This window comes from Aplidium turbinatum, chromosome 6 (assembly GCF_918807975.1).
Source record: "Aplidium turbinatum chromosome 6, kaAplTurb1.1, whole genome shotgun sequence".
Lineage (NCBI taxonomy): Eukaryota > Metazoa > Chordata > Ascidiacea > Aplousobranchia > Polyclinidae > Aplidium > Aplidium turbinatum.
The window spans coordinates 13,599,522-13,622,880 of record NC_137477.1 but is presented as its reverse complement, the minus strand read 5'-3'; the positions used below and the strand labels follow the sequence as shown (position 1 = coordinate 13,622,880).

General features: G+C 38.7%; 1 protein-coding gene across 1 annotated transcript in view; it reads left to right on the top strand.

Annotated features, from left to right (window-relative positions):
* The window catches only part of LOC145772420 (uncharacterized), a 68,031-nt gene that overhangs the window by 44,356 nt on the left and 316 nt on the right, over positions 1 to 23,359 (top strand). Inside the window, exons 7-21 of the mRNA XM_082584298.1 lie at positions 3,159 to 3,217; positions 8,604 to 8,778; positions 9,348 to 9,440; positions 9,570 to 9,775; positions 10,609 to 10,817; positions 11,638 to 11,769; positions 12,099 to 12,252; positions 12,921 to 13,062; positions 15,501 to 15,712; positions 16,253 to 16,499; positions 16,660 to 16,847; positions 19,063 to 19,182; positions 19,731 to 19,878; positions 20,548 to 20,799; positions 22,868 to 23,194. Coding sequence (XP_082440424.1) covers positions 3,159 to 3,217; positions 8,604 to 8,778; positions 9,348 to 9,440; positions 9,570 to 9,775; positions 10,609 to 10,817; positions 11,638 to 11,769; positions 12,099 to 12,252; positions 12,921 to 13,062; positions 15,501 to 15,712; positions 16,253 to 16,499; positions 16,660 to 16,847; positions 19,063 to 19,182; positions 19,731 to 19,878; positions 20,548 to 20,799; positions 22,868 to 23,194 — 2,664 coding nt within the window. The remainder of the gene's footprint in view (positions 1 to 3,158; positions 3,218 to 8,603; positions 8,779 to 9,347; positions 9,441 to 9,569; positions 9,776 to 10,608; positions 10,818 to 11,637; positions 11,770 to 12,098; positions 12,253 to 12,920; positions 13,063 to 15,500; positions 15,713 to 16,252; positions 16,500 to 16,659; positions 16,848 to 19,062; positions 19,183 to 19,730; positions 19,879 to 20,547; positions 20,800 to 22,867; positions 23,195 to 23,359) is intronic.

The window sequence follows — 23,359 nt, the reverse complement described above, 5'->3', positions numbered from 1 at the left end:
GGTTTGCAAGTGCTTCACAAAAAATTGTTGGGGGAAAATTTACTATTAGACGTAAAACGTTTGTAAAAGAAAATTGTCGATTTACGTATTTATAATGTTTATTGCGCTGTTATCGAATTATAAACTGCCTGTAGGCTATTGTCTACCTTTGCAGTTGCCGGCCAGCTTAGAGCAGCATGCAAACTAAGCGTTTATGGTATTTGCATCGTGTTATGATTCTCGAAAATTTCCCACAAGGTCTTTATTTTTATCGTGATATTTTCTGCCTCTTCTGTCCTAAACTTGAAGTTATTGTGCAGCACAATCCACATCGGTTTTTAGACTCAGTCTTCATTGAAAATCTTTTGTGTGGTGCATCATTTCAAGTAGTGTCTTCCCCTAAACTGTTACACAAATTGCCCAGAACCAGGTTGATTATTATGTATCTTACAGCAGTTGAGAGCCCGTTTATTGTATGTGTGGAATTATTACTGTAGATGTCTGACTAAATTCATGCCAAAGTCGAGCAAATTCTGCTTTCGGGATCCTTGCCGTTATTTACGGTATTTTTTGTTGATAAGTTTAGGCAGCATTTTTCCAAGATAAATGAAGACATCGGTATTGTTCGTCACTTAGATTTAGTTTTCTCAGCATTGTTTATTCATTCTTTGATCCACTAGTTTCTCCCACTTTTGGTATAATTGGATCGTTTATAAATGGCGGGTCTTCACAATAGCCGGCCTCTTATACATTGGCGCAACGTATTCAGATGTTGAATCAATGATGAAGAAAGCTGATTTGTTGTTTGTCTTATGTGACGCCTAACTTTATGCCTCGTCTACAGTACAAAATATTTTGTAATGTACGTTGTGTACATTGTACATTTTGTTTGTAGGCCTACATTACAAAATATTTTGTAATGTAGATGAGGCATTATCATCTTTATTTTGCGCTTTTTGGAACAAAACACAGTGCACTGTGAAACAAAAATACAGGACATAACAACAAGTAGGCGACATAAAGCATTGAAGGGACGCCATCGAGTTAGCTGATATGTGTAAATGGAGCCTATCTCATACTTTTGAGTGTATCTCACAATTACTGTTTGCAAAAACGCCATTTCTCCGGCTTCTCCCAAAAGCATTTGCAGTGATACATTTCCTCAATTGCAAGTTTTGTCAATGAGAGCATTTCCATAGAACGTTTATTTCGAAACCAGGTTTTCGTGTCTTTATCCAAGAGAAGATTTCTTATTGTAACGTTTTTTATTCGTCAATGAATATTATCTGCTTGAAACAACTGTTTTGAATAGTTTGTGGCCTCCATAGCCTACTATTTTGATCGTGGATTGCTATTCTTCTTTGTAGAGCTGATAACGCAAAAAACGTTTGCTATTATTGTTTCTAATTAACAGCTTTGCGATCACTGGCTTTTCTTTGTAGCATAAGAAATAACGCGCTTTGTATTATTGAGGTCAAACCAAACAAAAGAAAGCAAGAGGATGCTTCTCTCTGCTCGCGCATATCGATGCACGAAGCAATTATGAGCTTATGGCTTGTCATCGCAATGTAATCCATTTCACGCTTTGCTGGAAGTGAGCTAGAAATAGCAAAAATTCACCAAAATCTTGAATTTACAAGAAAACTACACAACTTTTAGCATCAAATTTAATATCATCAGATCCGCCTGGCAATTTTAGGAAAAGTCAAGAAAAACCAAGTGCATGGCGTTACTGTGCTTCAAATAATTAAAGGAAATATGAGGGGGGGGCCAAATCTGGCCTCCCTTTGAGGAGCAAAGTGTTAAGAATCAAACGTAATAATCCGTCTCTCAACCGGCAGGTATTCGCCTGTGGCTCATCGTTCCTCTTGCGTGTGTTCAAATTGTTTGTCAAATGCCTGTAGTTTACATCTCATGTGATCTGTTTTCCACCGTATAATTTACTTGTAATCATTCCTGTGTCACTCGTTCAGTTTGTGCTTTTCATTGTGGAGTGTCGTTAGTATACAGTTACAGTTATAGTGCAAAGTCAAACTTACTTTACAATTTTCATTTTATGTATAGTTACTTTTCTTTGAAGTTACTTTACTTTTCGCTGAAGTTACTTTGTTTTATTTCTTTAAAATCAGATAAACAAAATATAAAGTTGTAAATCCTCGTTTTTGTGAGAAAAAAAACGAAAGCTTCGCGTACCACAGGTTGGGAACCCCTGCTTCACACCAATTAATTGAGCCTTCGCTCCAGATTTTGTTTAATATTTGTCTCCGACGAGTATTTAAATTTTCCTTATAGCTAAGCTTCTCTTCCTCGTGGGAGACCCCAAAGTTTATCCGCTCTGCCTACGGGCGGACCTGGTAGAGGAGTCAAACGTACCAGTGTTACGGTCACGTAAAGGAGACATGGGCGCTGTCCGGCTTCAATACTTCTGTCGGTACCAGACGTGAGCCGACCTTTTTGCGTTGCGGAAAGCTAAGGCCGTCTCTCTGGGCGGTTGCGCCATTCTAAATTTGTCGGACGAGTCGCACAAAATTTTCGATCCACACTTTTCTTCCACAGGTGCTTAGACTCCCCAGGCTGGCCCCCACGACCTAAGCTGGTGGACTTCCCTTCCAGGTGCATCGCCACCCCATAATGACGCCGCTTCCCGCCGCCGCGGGGCGTGGCAGGCCGGTTCTTTAAAGTCTCTAACCTGACTATGTTTATTGTGTTCTTCTCGCCGCGTCAATTATTTTGTACTCGTGCGCTATTGATCAAAATACATTGACACAGCAAGCTGTTAAAATATTACAAGTGATCGCCTTAGAGGATTTTTTGAAAAATTCAGCCTTAATTGTTCGGTTTTCCTTTAATCTTTTGGTTTTCAACACATGTTTGTTAGCCTTGTGCTTTGCCTTAAAAACCAGGTTTCGTGTTATAAGTGAATTGGGTTTAGCATTTTATCCCTCTGGCTTTTAATTGGGGTAACAATTTTTCGCCCTTCTGGGACTGGTTGAGGGCTCCAATGAAGTGCACCCACCAAGTTGTAAAAATATTTAAATTATTATTTCATACAATTATAGTAATTTAATTCACTAATTACACAACTTTATTGCTGCTGTCGCATTATCAACGACTACATATGGTAACCATAGCGTGATGCCATATATTAGAAACTCAAAAGATAACCTCTTTTCACTCAGATGTCAATGATATTGCATCAACAATGTCTGAACTACCTCTGGAAGAAATGCATCCACAAGTAAGGCTACGTCACTAAATTCTAAGGTTTAGTATTTAAATTCATGTGTTGACACTGTGACGTAATGAACTCTACTAATATGTTTGATATCAAGCAATCATGAAATAAAATAGCGTATATTATGTAATCAGTGTGCAATTAAAAGCACAATTGCGACACCATTAGTATATGTTAGTTTATCAAACTGAAATAAAATCTGCGATTGGAAGATCTCGTTTCGGTCGACACTCAGGACAAGGTGGCATGGAAAAATGCCATCAATCAAAGCAAATATAGGCTATGGTTGTTTTGTTTGTTAATTTTTTTTTTAACAATACAGACATCAAACAGAACTTGCTTGGGTTGAACGAGAATGTTGATAAGTTAACTAAAGCAAATGTAGTGAGGTGGTATGGGAATGTTTTGAGGAGGGAGGAAGATGAAGAAGTTGATGTTTCAAAAAGAGCACTGGAGTTGCGAGTGGATGGTCAAAGGAAACTGAAATACTAAATAAAAATGGAAAAAGCAAGTTGAGGAGGAAAGCAGTAAGATCGGCTTGGCAAGAGTGAACGGTTTGGCCATGTCGATGTGGAGGCAGAGTGTAAAAGCGATTGTGACACGTTGGAGTGGATCCGCAGCTCTCGGTAACGTGGACGTCACCGAGGTGTCAGGCTTTCATTGAGAGTTTGTGCACAACCCAAGATGTGTCCACTTGCAGTGGTGCCGAAGTTAGTTGAGGATTGGGGGAGATACATCAACATTTTATCAAATTTTAGACGATTTTGAACGTTGGGGAGGAGATGCATATTTTTATACACAATTTTAGTGGTACCGGTATTAAGTTTATTAAACAATCACCGGACCTCGGTTAATCGGCTGCAACCAGCATAATATACAGATAAGAAATCATGGAGATAAAAGTGCTACTAGTGCTCTTGTAAATGACTGCTGCAAGATTAAGAAACAAACAAAGAAAAATTGGTACCTCCAGCGGGATTCGAACCTATGACCTTCCAATGAATACTTAGTTTTTCCAAAAAGAAAACAGAAGTTATACTTTTTTTCTTGTCCTCTCCTTCATTAGAATCAATACACTTAGTGCACTCAGGCCCGGATTTAGGGGGGCAGAGGAGGCAGGTGCCCCGGGCCCCCCGACTTTTGAAGGCCCCCCTACGTGGAAAAAATGTGATTTTGTGTTATTTTTTCTTCCTTTCAGCCTTTGAACTTTCTGCAAAATGCTGTGCAGTGCTGGATTGATGCTCCTGTAGACGCAGAGGTGGTTTTTGCAGGGGGGCCCCCAATCTAAAAGTGCCCCGGGCCCCCCATCAGCTAAATCCGGCCCTGAGTGCACTATAGGATAAAGTCACTATTCAGGAGACTGAAAAAAAATCGAAGCTACAGAAGAACATCGGCAAATTTATCACAAAAATAATAACTTTCAAACACATCACAAGAACTTGTTACAACCGAACATATTGCGTCTTAAGATAGTGCGCATTGAAAACTCATTAGCAATGTTATTTATGCTGATGTCATTAAGAATATTTTGGTGAATGTTGTAAACAATGCTAGCATTCAACTTTTCCTGTCCCAAAGTATCTCTCAGCCAGGTTTTCAATCTACCAAGATTGGAAAACGACCTCTTACAAGCAGCAGAGCTTACTGGGCAAACTAAGAGGATCTTAATCAGCTGGAGTATTTGAGAGTAGAGAGATTATTCCAACTCAGACAATGCCTGGTAAGCTCTTTTAGCATCGTACAGAGATTTTTCTCCTGTTGCTTTTCTGAATGAATCAGTTTGATAACTCATCAATTGTCTATTCAGCTCTGGATAATTTTTGACTATTTCAGGAACTAAGCCGGTCTTGAAAATTCTTGCAAGTTCTTTGTACTTTGCAGAATCGGAATTCAGGCTACTTTCAAACCGTTCGGTCAGTTCAGAAATAGCTCTGTCCATGAACTGATTGTAAATTATTTTATAATGCAGTTGAGTGTCTGCAGTAGCTGCCATCGAGTCTCCACTCAATCTTTCAAGGATTCTTCTTTGCCGTGGTGCTTTGCAAATTAGCAGCAAATTTTTCCGGAAGTGAAACTGCGTTTTTGTAATTGTTTTCAAACTCCAAATCACGACATTTCTCTACTGATTTTCAGGGTCTGAAACAGCTCTTCACAAAAGTCAATGTCATACTTTTTTCTCTGTAGAACAGCAGACACTATAGTTACGAGCTTCGAATAAACGCAGGAGATTAACCCATTGAATACCAGAGACACAAAGCCTGCACAGGAGATTAATACAATGAGTCCTCTCGTAAGCAGTACTGCAGTGCCGTGGCCAGTGGCCTGGTTTAACTCGTCCTTAATACCTTCAATGAACATCCTTCATTGCTTAGCGTCAAATCCAAGACAATTTAGAACCGTGATCAAACATCAATAAAAGAAAAACAACAGCAATTTGAGATGCTTGCAAACAACTAAATCGAAGTATAACTTCATAGCAAATAATTTGTTCTAAATTATTGTGGCGGATGCTGCCAAAACATTGGAGAGATATATCCCACCATACCCCCTACTTCAGCACCACTGTCCACTTGACTACCCCATCACACTAGTCTGGCACTCCGGTGCATGTATCCACTTCAATAACCAATAACCATCCAACTAACGACACATTGATGTACAGATGACAGCTCATTATGGGCTTCATAGCCTAACATTTGAGATTGTGGCACATAGATGTGTCTTAAAATCTTCTGTAGATGGTGATAGTATTTGAGTAATCTGTTTGGTGTTAAGTTACTATTAGTATACTTACGGTAGGACGACAAAGTCCTACCGTAAGTATACTAAGTAGGACGACAAAGTTGCCAAGGAAGTATCTGCCCTATGGCGAGTGGAAACACCACCAGAAGAAACAATCTCTGGAGACTTCACTCCAAAGGAATTCGCCACCGCCCTCCGCCTAGTGAAACCACACAAGTCTCCAGGGCCCGATAAGATCTGCCCTGAGCTTGTGCTCCATGCTGGCCATGCCCTAAAGTCCTGGTTACGTAGATTCCTCTCTTCCTGCCTGCACCACCTCACAATCCCAAAAATCTGGAAAAGAGCTTTAGTAGTTGCGATCCCTAAGCCTCACAAGCCACCAGAGGACCCAAAGAGCTATCGTCCGATATCCCTCCTCTGTGTTCCTTTCAAGATCCTCGAAAGACTGATCTATGCCCGCGTCAACCCAATCATCGACCCGCTCCTTCCAAAAGAGCAAGCTGGGTTTCGGCGCGGAAAATCCACTGTAGATCAGGTCACACTGTTGACCCAGGACATCGAGGACTGCTTTGAGGCAAAAAAGAAGGCCGGCGCTGTCTTTCTAGATCTCACAGCTGCCTACGATACTGTATGGCATCGCGGCCTTACTTACAAGCTGCTTCGCCTGCTTCCTGACCGACATATGGTCCATATGATCATGGAACTTGTCAGGAATCGAAGCTCACCCTCACCACCGGCAACCCACGGCGGAGCAGACTGAGACGCCTGAAAAACGGCGTCCCACAGGGATCGGTCCTGGCTCCACTTCTTTTCAACATCTACACCCACGACCTGCCAACCACGGTCTCCGCAAAATACGCTTATGCGGACGATCTGGCAATTCTCCACTCCACAAAGTCGTGGGAAAATCTAGAAGACACCTTGAGCCAGGACATGCAAACCATCTCAGCTTATCTCCAGAACTGGCGACTGAAACTCAGCGAAACCAAAACTGTGGCGGCAGCTTTCCACCTACACAATCGGGAAGCTGATCGTGAGCTACATGTCCACAACAACGGAAAACCTCTGTCCTTCTGCCCCGAGCCAAGGTATCTTGGGGTGACATTAGACAGATCGCTCACATACCGCCACCATTTGGTGTCACTGCGCAAGAAACTGACATCCCGCGCTGCATTACTGAAGCGCCTGGCAGGCTCTAGCTGGGGGGCGAGGGCTGACACTTTGCGAATAGCAGCCTTAGCCCTTGTCTACTCTTCAGCAGAGTACTGTGCACCTGTCTGGTGCCGCAGTGCTCACTGCCACAACATCGACACTGCCATAAACAGCGCCCTGCGCACAGTGACCGGATGCCTGCGTCCCACACCATTGGACAATCTCCCCATTCTCGCTGGCATCCAACCTGCTGAGCTTCGTCGCGAAGAAGCCACTCTGTCCCTCGGTCGACGGGCACTGGAGCCTAATCATCTTCTCCACCACAGGATCTCTGCCTTCCCAGACGGGCACCCCCGCCGACTGAAATCAAGACACCCATTCGTGCCAGCCGCTCGGCTTCTGATCAACGAAGCTGACGAACAAGACATCTCTGCGGCTACTTGGGCGGACCATAAATGGCATTCTGAATGGAGGTCAAGCACCACCAGACTCCATTCATTCATCCCCGACGCCGACACACGCCCCATCGGCCTGACACTACAGAGACAGGCATGGGTGCGCCTCAACCGTCTCCGTACGGGCGTCGGGCTTTTCCGCTCAACCATGCACCAATGGGGAATGGCTTCTTCCTCCTCCTGTGAATGTGGTGCAGAGGAACAGACCGCAGACCACATCATCAATGACTGTACCATCTTCAAGCCACCTAACGGAGTGGAAGGTCTGCGCGTCATGGATGATGAAACTAAAGACTGGCTGCTCTCTAGCAGCCTTCCAGTGTAGTCCGGGAACATCGTGAATCTGGGGTGGTAAAAGGATAGGCCCTCGGCCCCAGAAGCTCAGACGACGACGACGACGACGACAAAGTCTTGTCGTCTGTGATCACTGCTGGCCCAAATTAAGTTTTGCCTCCTGATTGTTGTGATGGAGGGTTGCCGTCCGCTTCGCTTTCGCTGTGCTTCAATTCTAATTGATAAAGTTGTTTTGACAGTGTCGTCATGCCTTGACTAAGTGTAACGCTTTTTACTATTTGCATATTCAGTTTTCTCGTCAGTTGCAGATTAGGATTGCCAGGTGTTAAATGCTTCACACAGTGTTTAGTCAAAACATAGCCACTTTGTGTAGTGTATTTTAAATTTCGGAAACTAATTGTGAGTGATGTTTTCATTAATATATAGTAGGCTATCTTATTTTGCAAGATATTTCGCTCTGGATCTACTGTACAATTGAAGGTTATTGCGTATTTTATTTCCTTTTTTTATAAACGTAATTAGTTCTTCCTCGTGACATGTTATCTAAACGATTTATTTAAAGTAATTTTAAATTGTCTTTTAAAAAGGTGCTGCGATTCCATGTGATCTGTGTCAAGAAAAGAAAACAAAGTGCCATATTTTATTGAAATGTGCACTTGGTGATAACCATGACACCACTGTCATCATGGATTGCGAAAGAGGTTTGCTTACTTTTACCAGTTAATATGGTATTTTGTCATTTGTAGACGATCAAGTTATGTCGATCAGATTGCGTCATAGTGGAGAACGTCAAGAAAGGAGCTTCTGATAAGTCCATTAAACTTGCTTTTATGAACAAAAAGTTAAACAGTGGCGACATAACTTTAATTCAGCAAGCTGCTGCAAGAAACACAGCTTTGGTTTATTTCAGCAGTTACAAAGGTTAGTTTACATGCTTTGGTTAGATGTGTGATATTAGTATTTATGGATTGCATCTTATGTCATTACAAACGTCTATTAGAGGTTTGCTTATTGCATCGTTTCAAGAGTTTACATCTTTGCCAACATCTTGCACAGTTTTTGTACACATTGGTTGCATCCTATGAGACGCAATGCTAATATTCTACGCAATCTCAAATCAAGCGTTTCCCGTTGTGATTATGTAATTTTATTTCACACAGCTCTTTACACAACTCATCAACACATTACGCAAATTTAAAGTGAATCTATATGATTGTAATGTGAATAGTATAATCTTAGTTAATAAATTTTACGTATGAAATTATTGTTTTAGATTATTCATTTTCTTTTCAAATTAGCAGAAAGACGCAAAGATGCGTATTTCCAGCAGATATCGCCTAGCAACACCTAATTGAATGGGCAGTACGAATACTTGGCGTAGAAACAAACAAATGTAGATACCAGAAAACATGGTGCCATTTCCTAACGGTTAAAATTGCTTTCTAAACGAAAATTATTTGTCACTCATTACACTAATTATTATAAATCAGATGCCGAAAAAATTGTTGAAAGGTCAAAGAAAATGGAAATAAAAGTGGCGAAGAAACCAGTGGAAGTGTCGCTGTACTGTCCTGGGATAATGGGTGAGTAATAGAGCAACGCATTGGAAGAGAAATAAAACAAAACAGTGGAATATGTTGATGTTTCGTAAGTCAATGTCTTGTTGTCAGCTTACAACTTAAACAAACGAAAGGTTATACTTGTTTTTTTAGGTTCTGTAGATTTTTCGTCGTACACAATCAGACAGTTCCGGTATGAACTGGAAGTGGATGGTGATGTGATTAGATTCATCCAAAAGTCCAGAACCCTTCAGCATGAGCTTTGCAAAGAAATGGGAGATCTTGCTGAGGTTGAGTTTGAAGAAGGCTCAGCTGAAGAATCAAAGTTTTCTGCTAAGCTAAAGCCTCTTTTGTCAGAAGTAAGCTTTTAACTCAGTTGAACCTCTCACATTCTGAAAATGCCACGTTGTGGTGTTGCTCTTTAACAGATTGCCGAAACTCTCTAATCAGAGTTTGGTTGGATGGCACCAAGGAGCATGATTTTAATTTTGGCACTTTACTTTGATGAATAGCGAAAAATTGACACCAACTAAAATGTGTTACAATTGACTCAATCACCTTCTTTGTGAAAACATTGAATTTTCTGAAATCTAAATCTTTTAAACCAAGTAATCACACGGCATTTAACATAATATATTAAACTGAGCATAAACTATAAACTACGAACGTTTTTGGCCATACACATGTTTGTCCTTTTCAAGTAACAAAAAAATAACTGATTTTACATCTACATTGAAATAAATAACTGATCTACACACTAAATTGAAAACGAAATGCATAAGAATAAAACGGCAAAGCAGAGGAGAAAGGCACACTGTGATGTGATGTGCTTTTCTCCTCTGCTTTGCCGTTTCATTCTTATGCATTTCGTTTTCAATTTAGTGTGTAGATCAGTTATTTAGTTCAATGTAGATGTAAAATCAGTTATTTTTTGTTACTTGAAAAGGGCTAACATGTGTATGGCCGAAAACGTTCGTAGTTTATAGTTTATGTTCAGTTTAATATATTATGTTAAATGCCGTGTGGTTACTTGGTTTCATCTGTTTATGGTTGAAGAAAGTCACCTCTTTACCAAAATTGTACTAAATCTTTTAAACAGATCATTTATTAGCTCTTTAGTTTGCAAAAGTGGTGTGATCAATGTATGTTCGAGGTTTGTAGATTGGTGGTATAATTTAAATCGAATTTTTAGGAAGAAAGTCAGAACATGGAGCAAGACAACTTTGAAAACAAATGCAAAAATTGCATTCAAAAGTTTTGTTCCAAGTTTAAGTCTAAGTGTCGAAAGTATGAAGATGAAAGCTGTGACAGAGTGAGAAAGGAGCAACACTGGGACGAACAAGACGATGGAATAGTAGAAGTTTCAGTGAAACAAAATGATGTCATTTCTGTGTTTGTCAGGTAAGTCTGTAGTACTAAACGTGTTTGTGTCTTTGAATGAAAGTTATTTTCGTGCTAGTTTGATGCGTTTTATACCAATAGTTAGTAACTTTTTAGTCCTGTGAATGAATAGAAATTATTTCGTGTCGAAACGACGTGGTAGAAATTCTGAAAAGCATGCCTTATTTCCATTAATATCACCTATGTGTAAACTGGCTGTGTAGGAGAATTGTAAAGTGCCTCACTGACGACAAGGAAATCAACATGTAGCCTACTAGTAAGCGCAACGTAGCTTACGCCATCTTGATTTTGAGAGTAGGGTAAAGGCAAAGGTGATTCCCATACTGGAACCAAGATTTGGAGGTGAGATGATAAGGTCTCATTAACTAAGCCTTCGGCATTCGAGAGTTGGATGGCCAGTTTCCTTCTCTGGATGGTCTTTCTTTCAGCAACGCTTTTCCAAATTGTTACACCCTGGGTAGAGGTGTTTTTCAACAACCACTTTAAATAACTTAAAAATAAAACAATGTAATTCAAAATTTGTAAAAGTTATACAAACTAATTTAAAGTCGCCTTTTATCCACTCATCAAGTAAGTGTCAGCCTAGGTAAGAAAAAGTAACTTATCAACCTAATGAGTTTGATGCTAAACTTAATTTTTTTCAAGCTACTTTATATCCTAAATAGTTTGAACAGCTTAAACTTTTAAAAGCATGTTGATTAGGTGAGTTGAAACAGTAATGTTGTCCAGAGCTGCATAGGTTTCAGTATTTCGCTTTCTGTTTCTGTGCAACGTCTTCTGTGACGGTAAAGTAACTTCCATGCTAATTTTTTTACTTCAGATGGGAGTCTAAAGACGGAGATAGAATAAAGGTCACAGGAAATCCAAAGCACGTATCAACATTTTTGGATTGGTTCGAAGAAAAGTGCAACTTTGTCCGAGAGGTGGAAAAATTCAGTGACGAAGACTTTCAGTAAAACTTTATGATCAATTTTGTTGAGATTAAATAAATCTAAATTTTTTATTGTCAATCAAAGTATAAATTATTAAAGTAAATTCAAGTTCATTTCTGAAATTACATCTCTCGCTCTGTCTATATAATCAAAACATTTTCTGGCGACATTATGTTTGAATAAGTCAGAGCATCTATATTCTATAGTTATAAACAATTCTAAATGCTATTTAACTTTGCACAAGTGACAACTGCTAATATAGCCTAATTTTTGATTTGCAAAATCTTGCAATATTCTATTCTTTTCAAAAACTTTTTAATTAATCGAGCGCTGACATTTGTGTTATTAGGATTCTTATGGATTGTGGAATTGTTGAAGAAGCTTCAGCTTATGTCGATGAAAATGTAGCAGTCAATGTTGACAAACTTAACAAGCAAGTGATCTTTGAAGGATCCAAAGATATTGTAGCTCCAGCTTTGGTTGCTATTCGAAGTAGCCTGAAGGTATGCTGGTCATTTATCCAAACTTGCTACATTGTGATTGTTTATGGCGTTTCTTGGTGTGAGTGTTTCGACACTAGATCGCAGCTACGCATTATGCAGCACTGTGAACAAATGGTAGAACTTTTGTTCGTAGAGTTGTAACATTTATCCACACTTGCTACATTGTGATTGTTTATGGCGTTTCTTGGTGTGAGTATTTCGACACTAGATCGCAGCTACGCATTATGCAGCACTGTGAACAAATGGTAGAACTCTTGTTCGTAGAGTTGTAACGGTTTTGCCCCATTTGAAATCAAAATCGGTCCAGACAGTGTAGGAAATTGTTTTGTAGTAGGCTACTTTGCTGCAAAGTAGTAGGCCTAACTGTAAGATTTTTCTGGCGTATTTAATATCCTAAAACAAGTTTGTTACTCATTTACTAGACGAAGTTGTAATAGTGAGTGAATGTTGCGTACCAACGTGTAAACAATGCAATGACGTGCTTTAGATACTAGTTGTATTACCTGTATAATTAAACGTTACATTTTCTTCAAGTCGTTGTTCTTCCTTTATTCCAAACATTTCACTTTTTCTAATTTTCTCCAAACTGCGCAGTAAAGGGTGTCGTGCTCTTGTCAATTTAGTTTAACTACATTTGTGGCTTGAGTGTGATCTTTTTATTGCTGCAGCGAGTTCAAGATTGTGATATGTCTTTCCTCCATGCCATTCAGAAGCGATTCTTGCAGTGCTCATTGCAGTCAAAAGACTCCAAGGATCAAATTGACATTGTGGACTATCTTCGAAGCAAGTTGAAAGTAGCTCAAATAAAAGGTGAAACGTGCTTCAAAAATTCTAATATTGTTTGCTGATTACGAGTGCTTGTACGCTCGACGAAGAGAATAACGGAGCTTCATTCCTTTCAATACACTTTTACGTCACAAAATATTTTGTTGTAGTCAGCACTTTCGAATAACCGGCACATCTGTCAGAAATTTTTGAAACAAAGCGAATTCTTTATCTAAGTTTTATAATTATGATACTGCATTGTATGAGAGCGTCTGCCTGATTTTCGAAAAGACGTGGGTTCGACACCACTCCAGAGCACGCGGCTGTGTCTCGGAAAAAACCCATGGAAGACACTTAACACTAGAACGGCCGACAAAAAAGTATACCTCCAACGGCCGCTGGTGTCGAAAACGACACTTTTCACAAAAAAAATTTTTTTCGCAAAATTAACAGTAAGAGTTCGTTTTATTTTACAGTAGTAAAACTATCTGAAGCACTTATTACTTTTGTCACCTATTTGCGCTGTTCATTTGTTGGTTTTAGACAAAAATTATGACGTATGCTACCAGGTTTTGATCAGTTCGAAGCTTGACTGTAGGCCTATCTGTATCTTGACTCTGTACGATGATCTAAAAATTCAACAGAACGAAGATATTATCATCAAAATAGCACAAAGTTTTCTTTTTCAGGAGAAAAAAATCAAACAAACCAATAAACATTTTACGCAGTGCAGCCTTTGCACTCTGTAACTTTCCAGTCAGAATTATCACACTTCACACTTTTCGACAGTGGCCGCAAATGGTAACTGTATTGTTTTTGCGTGAATATCCAGCACATTTTCTGCGTTTCCTAGATGGTCGTCCCTGCTCTTCTTTCTCTCTGCAGTGTCGGCTTTCGTTTCAGCACATGAGCAGTTCTCAAGCTCTCAATCTGGAGGATAAAATCACGTTGGCTGATGTTGCTGCCTGAACGTTTTCTAAATATAATCCAAGAGCTCAAAGCTGCAATGTCTAGCATATTTGTCCAAACTGCAAGAGGCCATCTTTTCCTTGCTGCATGTGTGATGTATTTTCTTGCCATTTGGTCAAACACATCAACTGCTAACTTGTTCTCGCTATAAAAATGGATTACAAAAGGTTTCTTTTTCTCTGTTGCATCAATACTGGGGCTGTCATGCATAGTGGAAAGGACACTTGCACTTTTTTTTGCACTGATAATTTACAAGCATGCAGCTGTTCATTGAATTGTAGAAGAATTTACTGGAAAATCCTTCTCCTCCACCCTTGGTCATCTTCTTTGTCAGTCCTTTACTGTTAGCTCGAACAGTTCCAACAATGGTTATATTTCTTTCCTGTAGTAAACCAGCAAGATTCACCCTAGTAAAGAAGTTAACTGCTGTGACGTTGCACCCGCCTTGTCTGTGTAAATTGGTGGTGATATTGATTGATCACTACATCCTCGAGGAGAAGCCTTCCATTTCGTTGCTTTTTTTCAATAGTTCCGAGGTACGATAAGTATACGGTACGGTATTGCATAAGCATTTGGAATGAACCTCGGCTAATACCCAGAATTTCATGCCAAACTTGTCTGGTTTGTTTGGCATGAACACGATAAAAGGACATCTGTTTTCCATTGGAAATAGCTGTTCATCGATTGGTAGGCTCCAAGCCGGAGTGTAATTGTTGATGCAATTAGCAACAAGTCCTCCCAGTGGCTCTCGAATATGAATAAACTGATCTGTTGCAAATCGCGGATAGATTTGTGGAAGGTATTTGTAAACTCAGTAGGATGACCTAAAATCAAGCCGAGCGATAACACACATCAAGCCGAGCGTTGGACAATTACCATGAGAAACGCTATAAGTAATTGGGAAAACTATTGAAATAGTTTTTTTCACACAAAAAATCTTTTATACTTTAGAAATCTTATTAAGTTTGTATGAGGTGTCGATTTCGACACCTCGGCCGTTGGAGGTATATCCGCACATTGTAGATAACGTAAAAAGATTTTTTTTAAAAATAATACTGAACTATAAAATTTAAGCATAATTGGGAAGCTAATGAAAGTTTGAAAACGTTGCGATAACAATTAAGGCCCAAAATAGTGAACTAAATTTCTAAAAGTGTCGATTTCGACACCTCAGCCGTTCTAGTGTTAATGTCAAGCCAAAATATGGGAGCAGCTGACTCGAAGGCTATATGTCACTTTGCTGCTTCCTATCGTCTGTTATATCGCATCTGTGATCGCAGTGTACTGTATGTTATCGCAACGAGCGCAATAAATACACGATTATTATTATACAGTATACTGTATTAGAAACTTGACGAAACTACATTTGAAAGGATTTCTATTTTTGGAAAAAGGAGAACGTTGCTTTTTGACATCCTTTTGTGATATGTCAAAATAATGCTTCGCTCGTTTTTGTTTTATTCTTTAACCGATAGCTCTCCAACTATAAACGTAAGGTTTATAATTTCATACAGTTTGCTTGACACTGAAGGAAGACATGTTGAGATTAGTATACTCCAATCAAAAAAGAACCGAACTTAAACAAGCCAAAGAAAAGATCAGGGACTTCATTAAGTATGACCTAGTTTTCTGCCAAAGCAACTTTGATGATCTGATGCAAGAAGATGAGTGGAAAGAACTGAAGACTAAAGTGGAATCTTCTGGAACTCTTCTTATATTCAAAAATGTAATAATTGTTTTCTTTTAGTAATTTTGCTCTAGACAAACTGGCTTACCACTGATGGCACAAAACTTTAAACAATTTCATTAACTTTGTTTGAGCCTGAGTCAAGGTCTTTTGTTGTTAATCAAAAACATAAAAATAAGTTGTAACCTTGTTGATTACCTATTACCTTGGTTTTTACGTTGACGTGAAACTTGTTTGAGACTTTGAGAGTGTTGATGCAAAAAGTGCATCACATTAGTATCATGTTTACATTTATTTTGGTACGACTCTACGAATTATTGAATCTCGATTCTCCTTTCAACATTTCAAGCATTGTCCTAAAATCAGTAAACTTCTACTCACATAACATGGTAGTTTCATTTCACTTCCATATTTCGTGCGATCTGAAAGTATTTTCTGTGCCAACCTATGTCGTATTTTTTGACTTTGGATCCTTCCTGATCTAAAGTAGTTGATGTTTGAAGTCTACAGTCTGTGAAAGACTAGGTCCAACGTAATTTTTTTAATTATTATTTTAATACAGTAGTTCTTTATCTTCAGCCAAAGACTGCCGAAATTCAATTGGTGGGTCTTCCAGAAAGCTTTGATATAGAACTACAGCGTATTAAAGCTTTCTTCGAAGACAACGTTGAAATTGAAAAGCGAGTAGATCTGCCGTATCCAGAAACAATGTTTATTTGCTCATTTCCAACTGAAATTAATGCAAATGAACATTTCAACAAAACTGAATGGTATGAGGAACCTGGAGGTATTCATGTGAAAGGAAAAGCATGTCATGTCCGCAAAGGTGATTGTGTAGTTTATTTGTCATGGAGCTATTGTCCTTTAATTAAAACAGTTAGTTATGTTTGGTTAACGAAACGGTCATGAAAGGTTAAATGTCCAAACAAACGTATTAGCAACACTTGACGTATATTCCTTTTATATTGTGTTCATTCGTTCTTTAGCCGAAAATTGGATTGTAGAAACTTCTCATTCCATTAAAACAAGCACAAAAACGCTCTCTGTTCCTGGAGCAGCCGACTTCTTTCGAGGAAAAGGCGGTGATCAGTTTTTGAAAATAACATCTAAAGATACCCAGTGCGTTATACAACTTGATTCAGTGGAGTCCGAGAAATGGAACGAAGCTGCAAATGTGAGCTTTCGCTGAAAGGTTGCTGTTAACTCGTAATATGTGTCAAGCTTTCCCTTACCAAATATTTGTCGATGTCAATAGTATTCACCTATACGTATATTATGTCATATTTTGCTTAGCAGTGGCGGCTGATGCTGTTTGTGAGCAGTAGGGCTGCAAACGATTTCGCGGGGGTCTCCCCCCCAGAAAAATTTGAAAAATCACATTAAATTTGGTGCGTTCTGAGCATGCTTTTACCCCAAATTTTGAAAAAAATGCATGAAAACTTTGTTGAAAAGTTGATGTATTCCTAAGCTGTATTTAAAGAAAACTAACAGTAGCCTATTGCTCTGGAAACAAACTTTACTAGTATTGAGCTTAGTCTTGGCTAGGCTAGCCGTTGCATACAAGGTTCAAGTGATTTTGAGATGCCCTGGCACTTCCTATAACCTGTTGAATACCCTAACTCTACAGCTAACACTTCTACATTCATGGCTCATCGCTACTCTGCGCAATAAAAACTAACATTAAAAAGTCTGTAAAGTTATTCGGTTAGGTGGGACTGTTTTTCATGCAGCTCCAACAGATTCAAAAATTGCTGTAAAATACCAAAAGAGGTGGAGCTTCAAGGATAATTTTTAGCCAATCAGAGCGCGCTTGAAATTAAAAATCTCGGGCTGCAAAGAAGTTTGCCCAAAATCGGTGTTGCCAAACAAAACTTTTAATATTTGAATTTTCGATCCTCAAGTCTTAACTGAAAAAAGTAACCGGGTCGTACAAACACAGAGGAAAACATACTTTCTCTCTTCTTTTTCTTTCAGGTGGGGCTGCAGCCCTGCAGCCTCATGGCACGAGCCGCCGCTGTGGCTGAGGACACACATCATTATTTGTTCTCGTCATGTAGGATTTATGCGGATATTTTGCAGCATGAGTAGGCTACACATTGATAAATCAATATAATTATACACATTGATAAATTAATATAATAGATATAATTGATATATCAACATATATTATACAACCAAGCAACGTCACGGCATTTAACATAATATAAAACAATAAACTAAAAATTGCAAACAGTTCCAGCCATATAACATGTTACCCCATATCACGCATCTGAACAATTAAATTACTACAAATGAAATACCAAATGCCCAAGAGTAAACTAAACATGGCAAAGAGATTAAGGTACATTACATGAAAGTTTGAGAACACGAAGAAAACACATCGCCTGGCAAGTAAATACGTTGTCTCTATCTAACCCTATCTGTAGCGTCACGGGGCTTTATGAGGACGTCCCACAGTAGTAAAATATTTCACAGAAGGAAATATGCTTGAAATGTGAAATTTCTTGACTTTTAGTTTTTATTCTTTGCAAATTTTCTAAACCTAAACTGGTCGTTTTTCTACCTTCCTGCCCTTCACAATAGGCAATTCGTCTCAGGTGACTACACATTTTCGTGCAATGCTAGTAATATATAATATGTTAATGTTAGGTCAATATAAATGTTATCGCAATTACTTTGAAATGTAAAAACGCCTAAAAATGGCTTATATTTATGATCAAAAGTAATTTTTTGTTTAGTTTAGCATTACTTTATGTTATAATTCAAAAGTTTCAATTTTGAAGCTATTTTCGGAAAATTAGAATAAAAACCGACTTTCTGACGTTTTTTCATCTCAAACACTTTATTTCAATAATTTTTTTGGGTAAAAATTTAATTTCCATACGCACAATGCACAATGCTCTTCCATGGGCTCTGTGATTTTTATAGTCCCGTTATTAGCGATTAATTAGCACAAGGCCAAGATAGCCCGTGACGTGCTTTTCGCGTACGAAAACAGCTCGTATTAAGATTGGGTTAAACTATCATGCGATGTGTTTTCCCCGTATAATCTAATCGTTATGCAAAGTACCATCCTTTGCCATGTTTAGTACCCTCTTGTGCATTTTGTGTTTCATTCGTAGCCTAGTAATTCAGTTGTTCAGATGCTTGATAAAAGATAACATGTGATGTAGCCGAAAACGTTTGTAAAGTTTTGTTTATTGTTGTATATTATGTTAAATGCCGCGTCGTTGCTTGGTTTTATCTGCCTATTATTCAACAAAGTTACCTCTTTACTAAAATTACGTCAATTAATCTTGCGGAATTGAAAGCTGACCTGACATCATAAAAAAACAATCTATTTTTTGACTTGCTTTCTTTTTGGATTCAAGTGCAACTTCTTACTTTAGGACTCGATGAGCAAATCTTTGGTCTTGGAAAAGATGGAAAGGGAATATGTTGTTATTTTAGATGATGAAGAAGCAATTCAAGAGCAAACCAGCGATGGATGGTTTAAATCAGGCGTCAAGGTAGTATCTGAGTTCTAGATTTTTGAATATTATTATTCTATCCTACAACTTAAACTCACAGTGGTGATGCACTCGCAAAACAGATCTTTTGCTATTTTTTTTATACTTTTCAAAGGAACTTTTTCTTTCGTATGAGACAGAATTGTTTAGATTTCATGGCAGTTGATGGAAAGCCGGGTTAGTGTAGCTTCATCAAGTGCTGCTACACCATACATTCCATTTGGTGCCTTGTAAATGGAACATTCAACAGCGACATGGTCGGCAGTTTGTTTCTCCGTGCCGCATTCGCAGTAGTGATGCAAACCGTGCCGCGCAGCGTACGCGGCCGCTTTTGACTTCTTCGCTGCGTGCCGCGCCGCGTGGAAGGTTGCAATGACAAAGCCGCACCGCTTGCCTCGTAAAATTTTAAGAAATATCAGTTATGGTGCGCCATTGGGTGAGATATATATCACCAAATCGGATTGTAGAAACAAAAACTTCATGTTTCTTATTTTGCACGTGATTGTTCGAACCATGATACCTTGTTATAATCATTTACATTGTTTCAGGCAATCGAAAGTTTCTTAAGAATTTCCGAAAGTCCTCTTACACCAAAACAAGAAGCTTCAGTGGATGTCTCCGTCATCAATGGCGACATCTTGCAATCTGATTGTGATGTTGTCGTCAATACCACTGGCAAAAATTTCAATTTGAAAGGTGATGTGATTTAGAACTTAGCTTTTACATACCGTACATATACATACCATACATGTACATATACATACCATACATGTACATATACATACCATACATACATATAAGGTTGTATCCAGTGATGATGACATTTGTATTTAGTACATTTGTGCCTGTAATCACAGCCAAGGAAAACCTATATTTCTTTCATTGATTCTTTCTTTATTTTATCATGGGCATTGCATGGTAACTTGCATACCAAGCACTACCATTCTGAGCCTTATTTGCTCACTCTGTTCCTTTTCAATTATGCATAAACTCCGCTTGTGGTGACCGCCACGTAGGCTGCACCGGGTGAAGGATAACCGATTTATTTGAACCATTATCTGTGTTTTGTATCTCAATGATCTTCGTACCTGTAAGGCCAAAGCTGTTTCAATGACCTTGCTGGTAAGGACTCGCCAGTGTTTCCATCCCACATTTATCTGGAATTAATTACAAAGTGTGGATTGCAATTGCCTAAATGGTCACCCACCAATGCTTAGCTTCTTTAACATCTGAAACTTGCAGCTTTTTTAATGCAATCTGACGTATATGTTAATAGAATGGTTTTTTGACATAAATTGAAATTTTATCAAAACAGTAATTTAATTACAAAACCATAAAATTAATAATGCTTTGATTTCTTTACAGTGAGCAACCTGTCAGCCAAGCTCATCGCCAAGGCTGGAAAAGCGATGGAGGAGGAGTGCAAGTCCAAACCTATTTACGAGAGAAAAGACATTTACAGAGTGACCACTGCTCCAAACTTGCCTTTCCGCAATGTCATCCATCTTGTGAGTCCTAACAGCGCTGATGAGATATCAACTCACCTTTGCGACGTTTTTCTTCTGGTGGAAGATAAACTCAAGTTGTCATCAGTGGCGATTCCTGCTATTGGAACTGGTAAAAATTCTATGGCAACATAAAATTTGCTGAAGGTATATTGCATCTATTCATTCATCATCCGTTCAGTCAATTTCTACTCTTGGACACTCTATAAATCTTCTCCTTCCACAACTCTCGATTCCTCGCAACCTCCTTGAGCTCTTCCATGCCCATCCCGCTGTCATTCGCCACTGTATTGAGCCACCTCGTTTTGAGAAGACCTTTTCCTCTGCTGACCAAACCAAGCATGATGTCTTTTTCTAGTAATTTACTTCTTTTTATGTGGCCAAAATACAGTATGATAGTTTATGCTTGACTATTCTAGCTTTTGACTATTCTAGCTTATTCTAGTTAGTGCCAAAGGCTTAGTATAATGAGAACCTTATCTTCTCATCCCCCGATGCTTGGATCAAGTATGGGACTCACCTTTACTTTAGTATTCTAGCTTTTAGAGATACGTCCGGTTTAATTTGGTCTAAATCGGTTTATTTGTTGCTTTTGCTCTCCAAGGAACACGCAGCATCCTTCTCCACTAATGAATCTATTGCAAAGGGCAAATACCAGTAAACTACATATTCTTCTTTGTTTAACCTAAGCTTCTTGATACATAGCTGATTAGCTGTATATGTTTATCCTACATCCTACAGCGACATTCCGAGCGCGGTAGTGCGGCAGGAATGAACCGAGAACAATGTCTATACTTCTTGATTATACAGGGTGACCCAAAAAGATGCGTACCAATGTTTTATTCGATTTTTTCACATTTGGAACACATCTTGGGAAAGCCATAAATTGACTAAAATTGACAGAAAAAGCTGAAACTCTGGTCAATGGTCTTCCATAAACTGAATAATGTGTGGTTGTAATTTGAAATAAATAGCTTTTAAATCAAAGTCACAATTGAAATTTTCATGGGTACGCATCTTTTTGGGTCACCCTGTAAGTATAAATTTATTATAGAAATGAATTCATCGCAACTTCAGGTAAACTTGAAAGGTTGCAACCATCTTTCCAGGAATTGAACACAATTCAAATCATAAATTAAATTCGTCACCACAACTGACTTTTCCAAGAACAAAACATAATTCGAATCACAAATTAAACCTGTCACCACAACTAACTTTTTCGTTCCTTTCCTCCTACATGTTCTTCAATATGTACTGTTTTTTTTTCGACGCTAGACGCGTCTGTTTAAAGGTTTTCAAAGATGCTAGGAATGCCCAAAGCGGCGATCGCAATCGATATACAACAGCGCTGTGGCATTCAACATATGAGCTATGACGTTAAAGAGACGTAAAACTCTGTATAATAAATGGGTAAGCTAGCGCTTCACTTGTCTGAGCGACACAATGTTCTATTGTTCTAGACAGGTTTCATGACGGTAACAAGACATGGAAAACACGTAAGACCGCAGGACGCTACACTTCATTTGACAGTTTGAAGGGCTCTGTCTGTTGCCATCATTGACACTTTGGCGTTAACTAGACTTTAGTATTAATGTATTAAAAAGTGATTTTATTGCTTTGCCATTAAAATCAGTTATGCCCTTGCCTTGCCTTGTCTAGATCAATTTGCAATCTACAACTTCATGGTGTTCGCTGAACCGTAAAGTACACATTAGTGTGTTTTATTCTTGGTTATATGTTAACGGTTTGTTTTCATTATTATTCCACTATCTTACTGCACTAGGTCTGATATCTTCACATGGATAGCCTACTATTCTACAAGCTGTATCATGTTCTACTGATAAAAGAGTGACTACGACATTGCATTGCAGTAAAATTATAAAATGCTCAAAAAGTTGTTCTACCCTTTTTATTAGCCTTGTTTCTATAGAAAACAAATAGGCTGTATGTTACTGAAGGCCTACACTGAAATTTCTAATACCTTGATTAATCTACTTTGTTTTGGTATTGCAGGGATTTTTAACTGTATAATTCAGACTTTCCAGAAAAATTATTAGATATTATTAATCTAAATATCAGCCGCGTTGTCCCATTTATAGCCTACGCTAATTGTATTATTATAGAAAAACTACTTAAGAAAAAGCCGACCTGTCATTTTAACTTTTATTGTGTTGATGCAGGACAAATCGGTTTATCAAGCTGGGAAGTGGCAAAAAGCATCCGTAAAGCTACAGACGCTTTCAAGAAGACCGATCCAGTGCATTTGCAGAGGATTGATGTGGTTGTGTTTGAAAAAAGAATGGTTTTTGACTTCAAAAAAGCTGTATTAGGACCATCTCTTCCGTCCAAGTCAAAGAAATCCAAGTCCATCACATCAGCCGTTGACCCACAAACCTCTCATTCTCAACCAGCAAGCCCTGTTCAAGTCACAGTCACACCTGGCGACATATTGGCTTCCACGTGTGAGGTTATGATCAATACAACTGGCTCTGATTTCAACGTAACGGGTAAGCCGCAACTGATTTTTAATTTTCATCAGTGTATACGAAAGAACAAGTTGAGTGAGGAAGTGCTTGTTCTCGCAACAACATCTTTCAAATTATTAGTTTACAGTCGGTGTAAAGCGTGCGACCGCAAGTGTGTAATGTTAAGCGTTGATATCAAAATAGTCG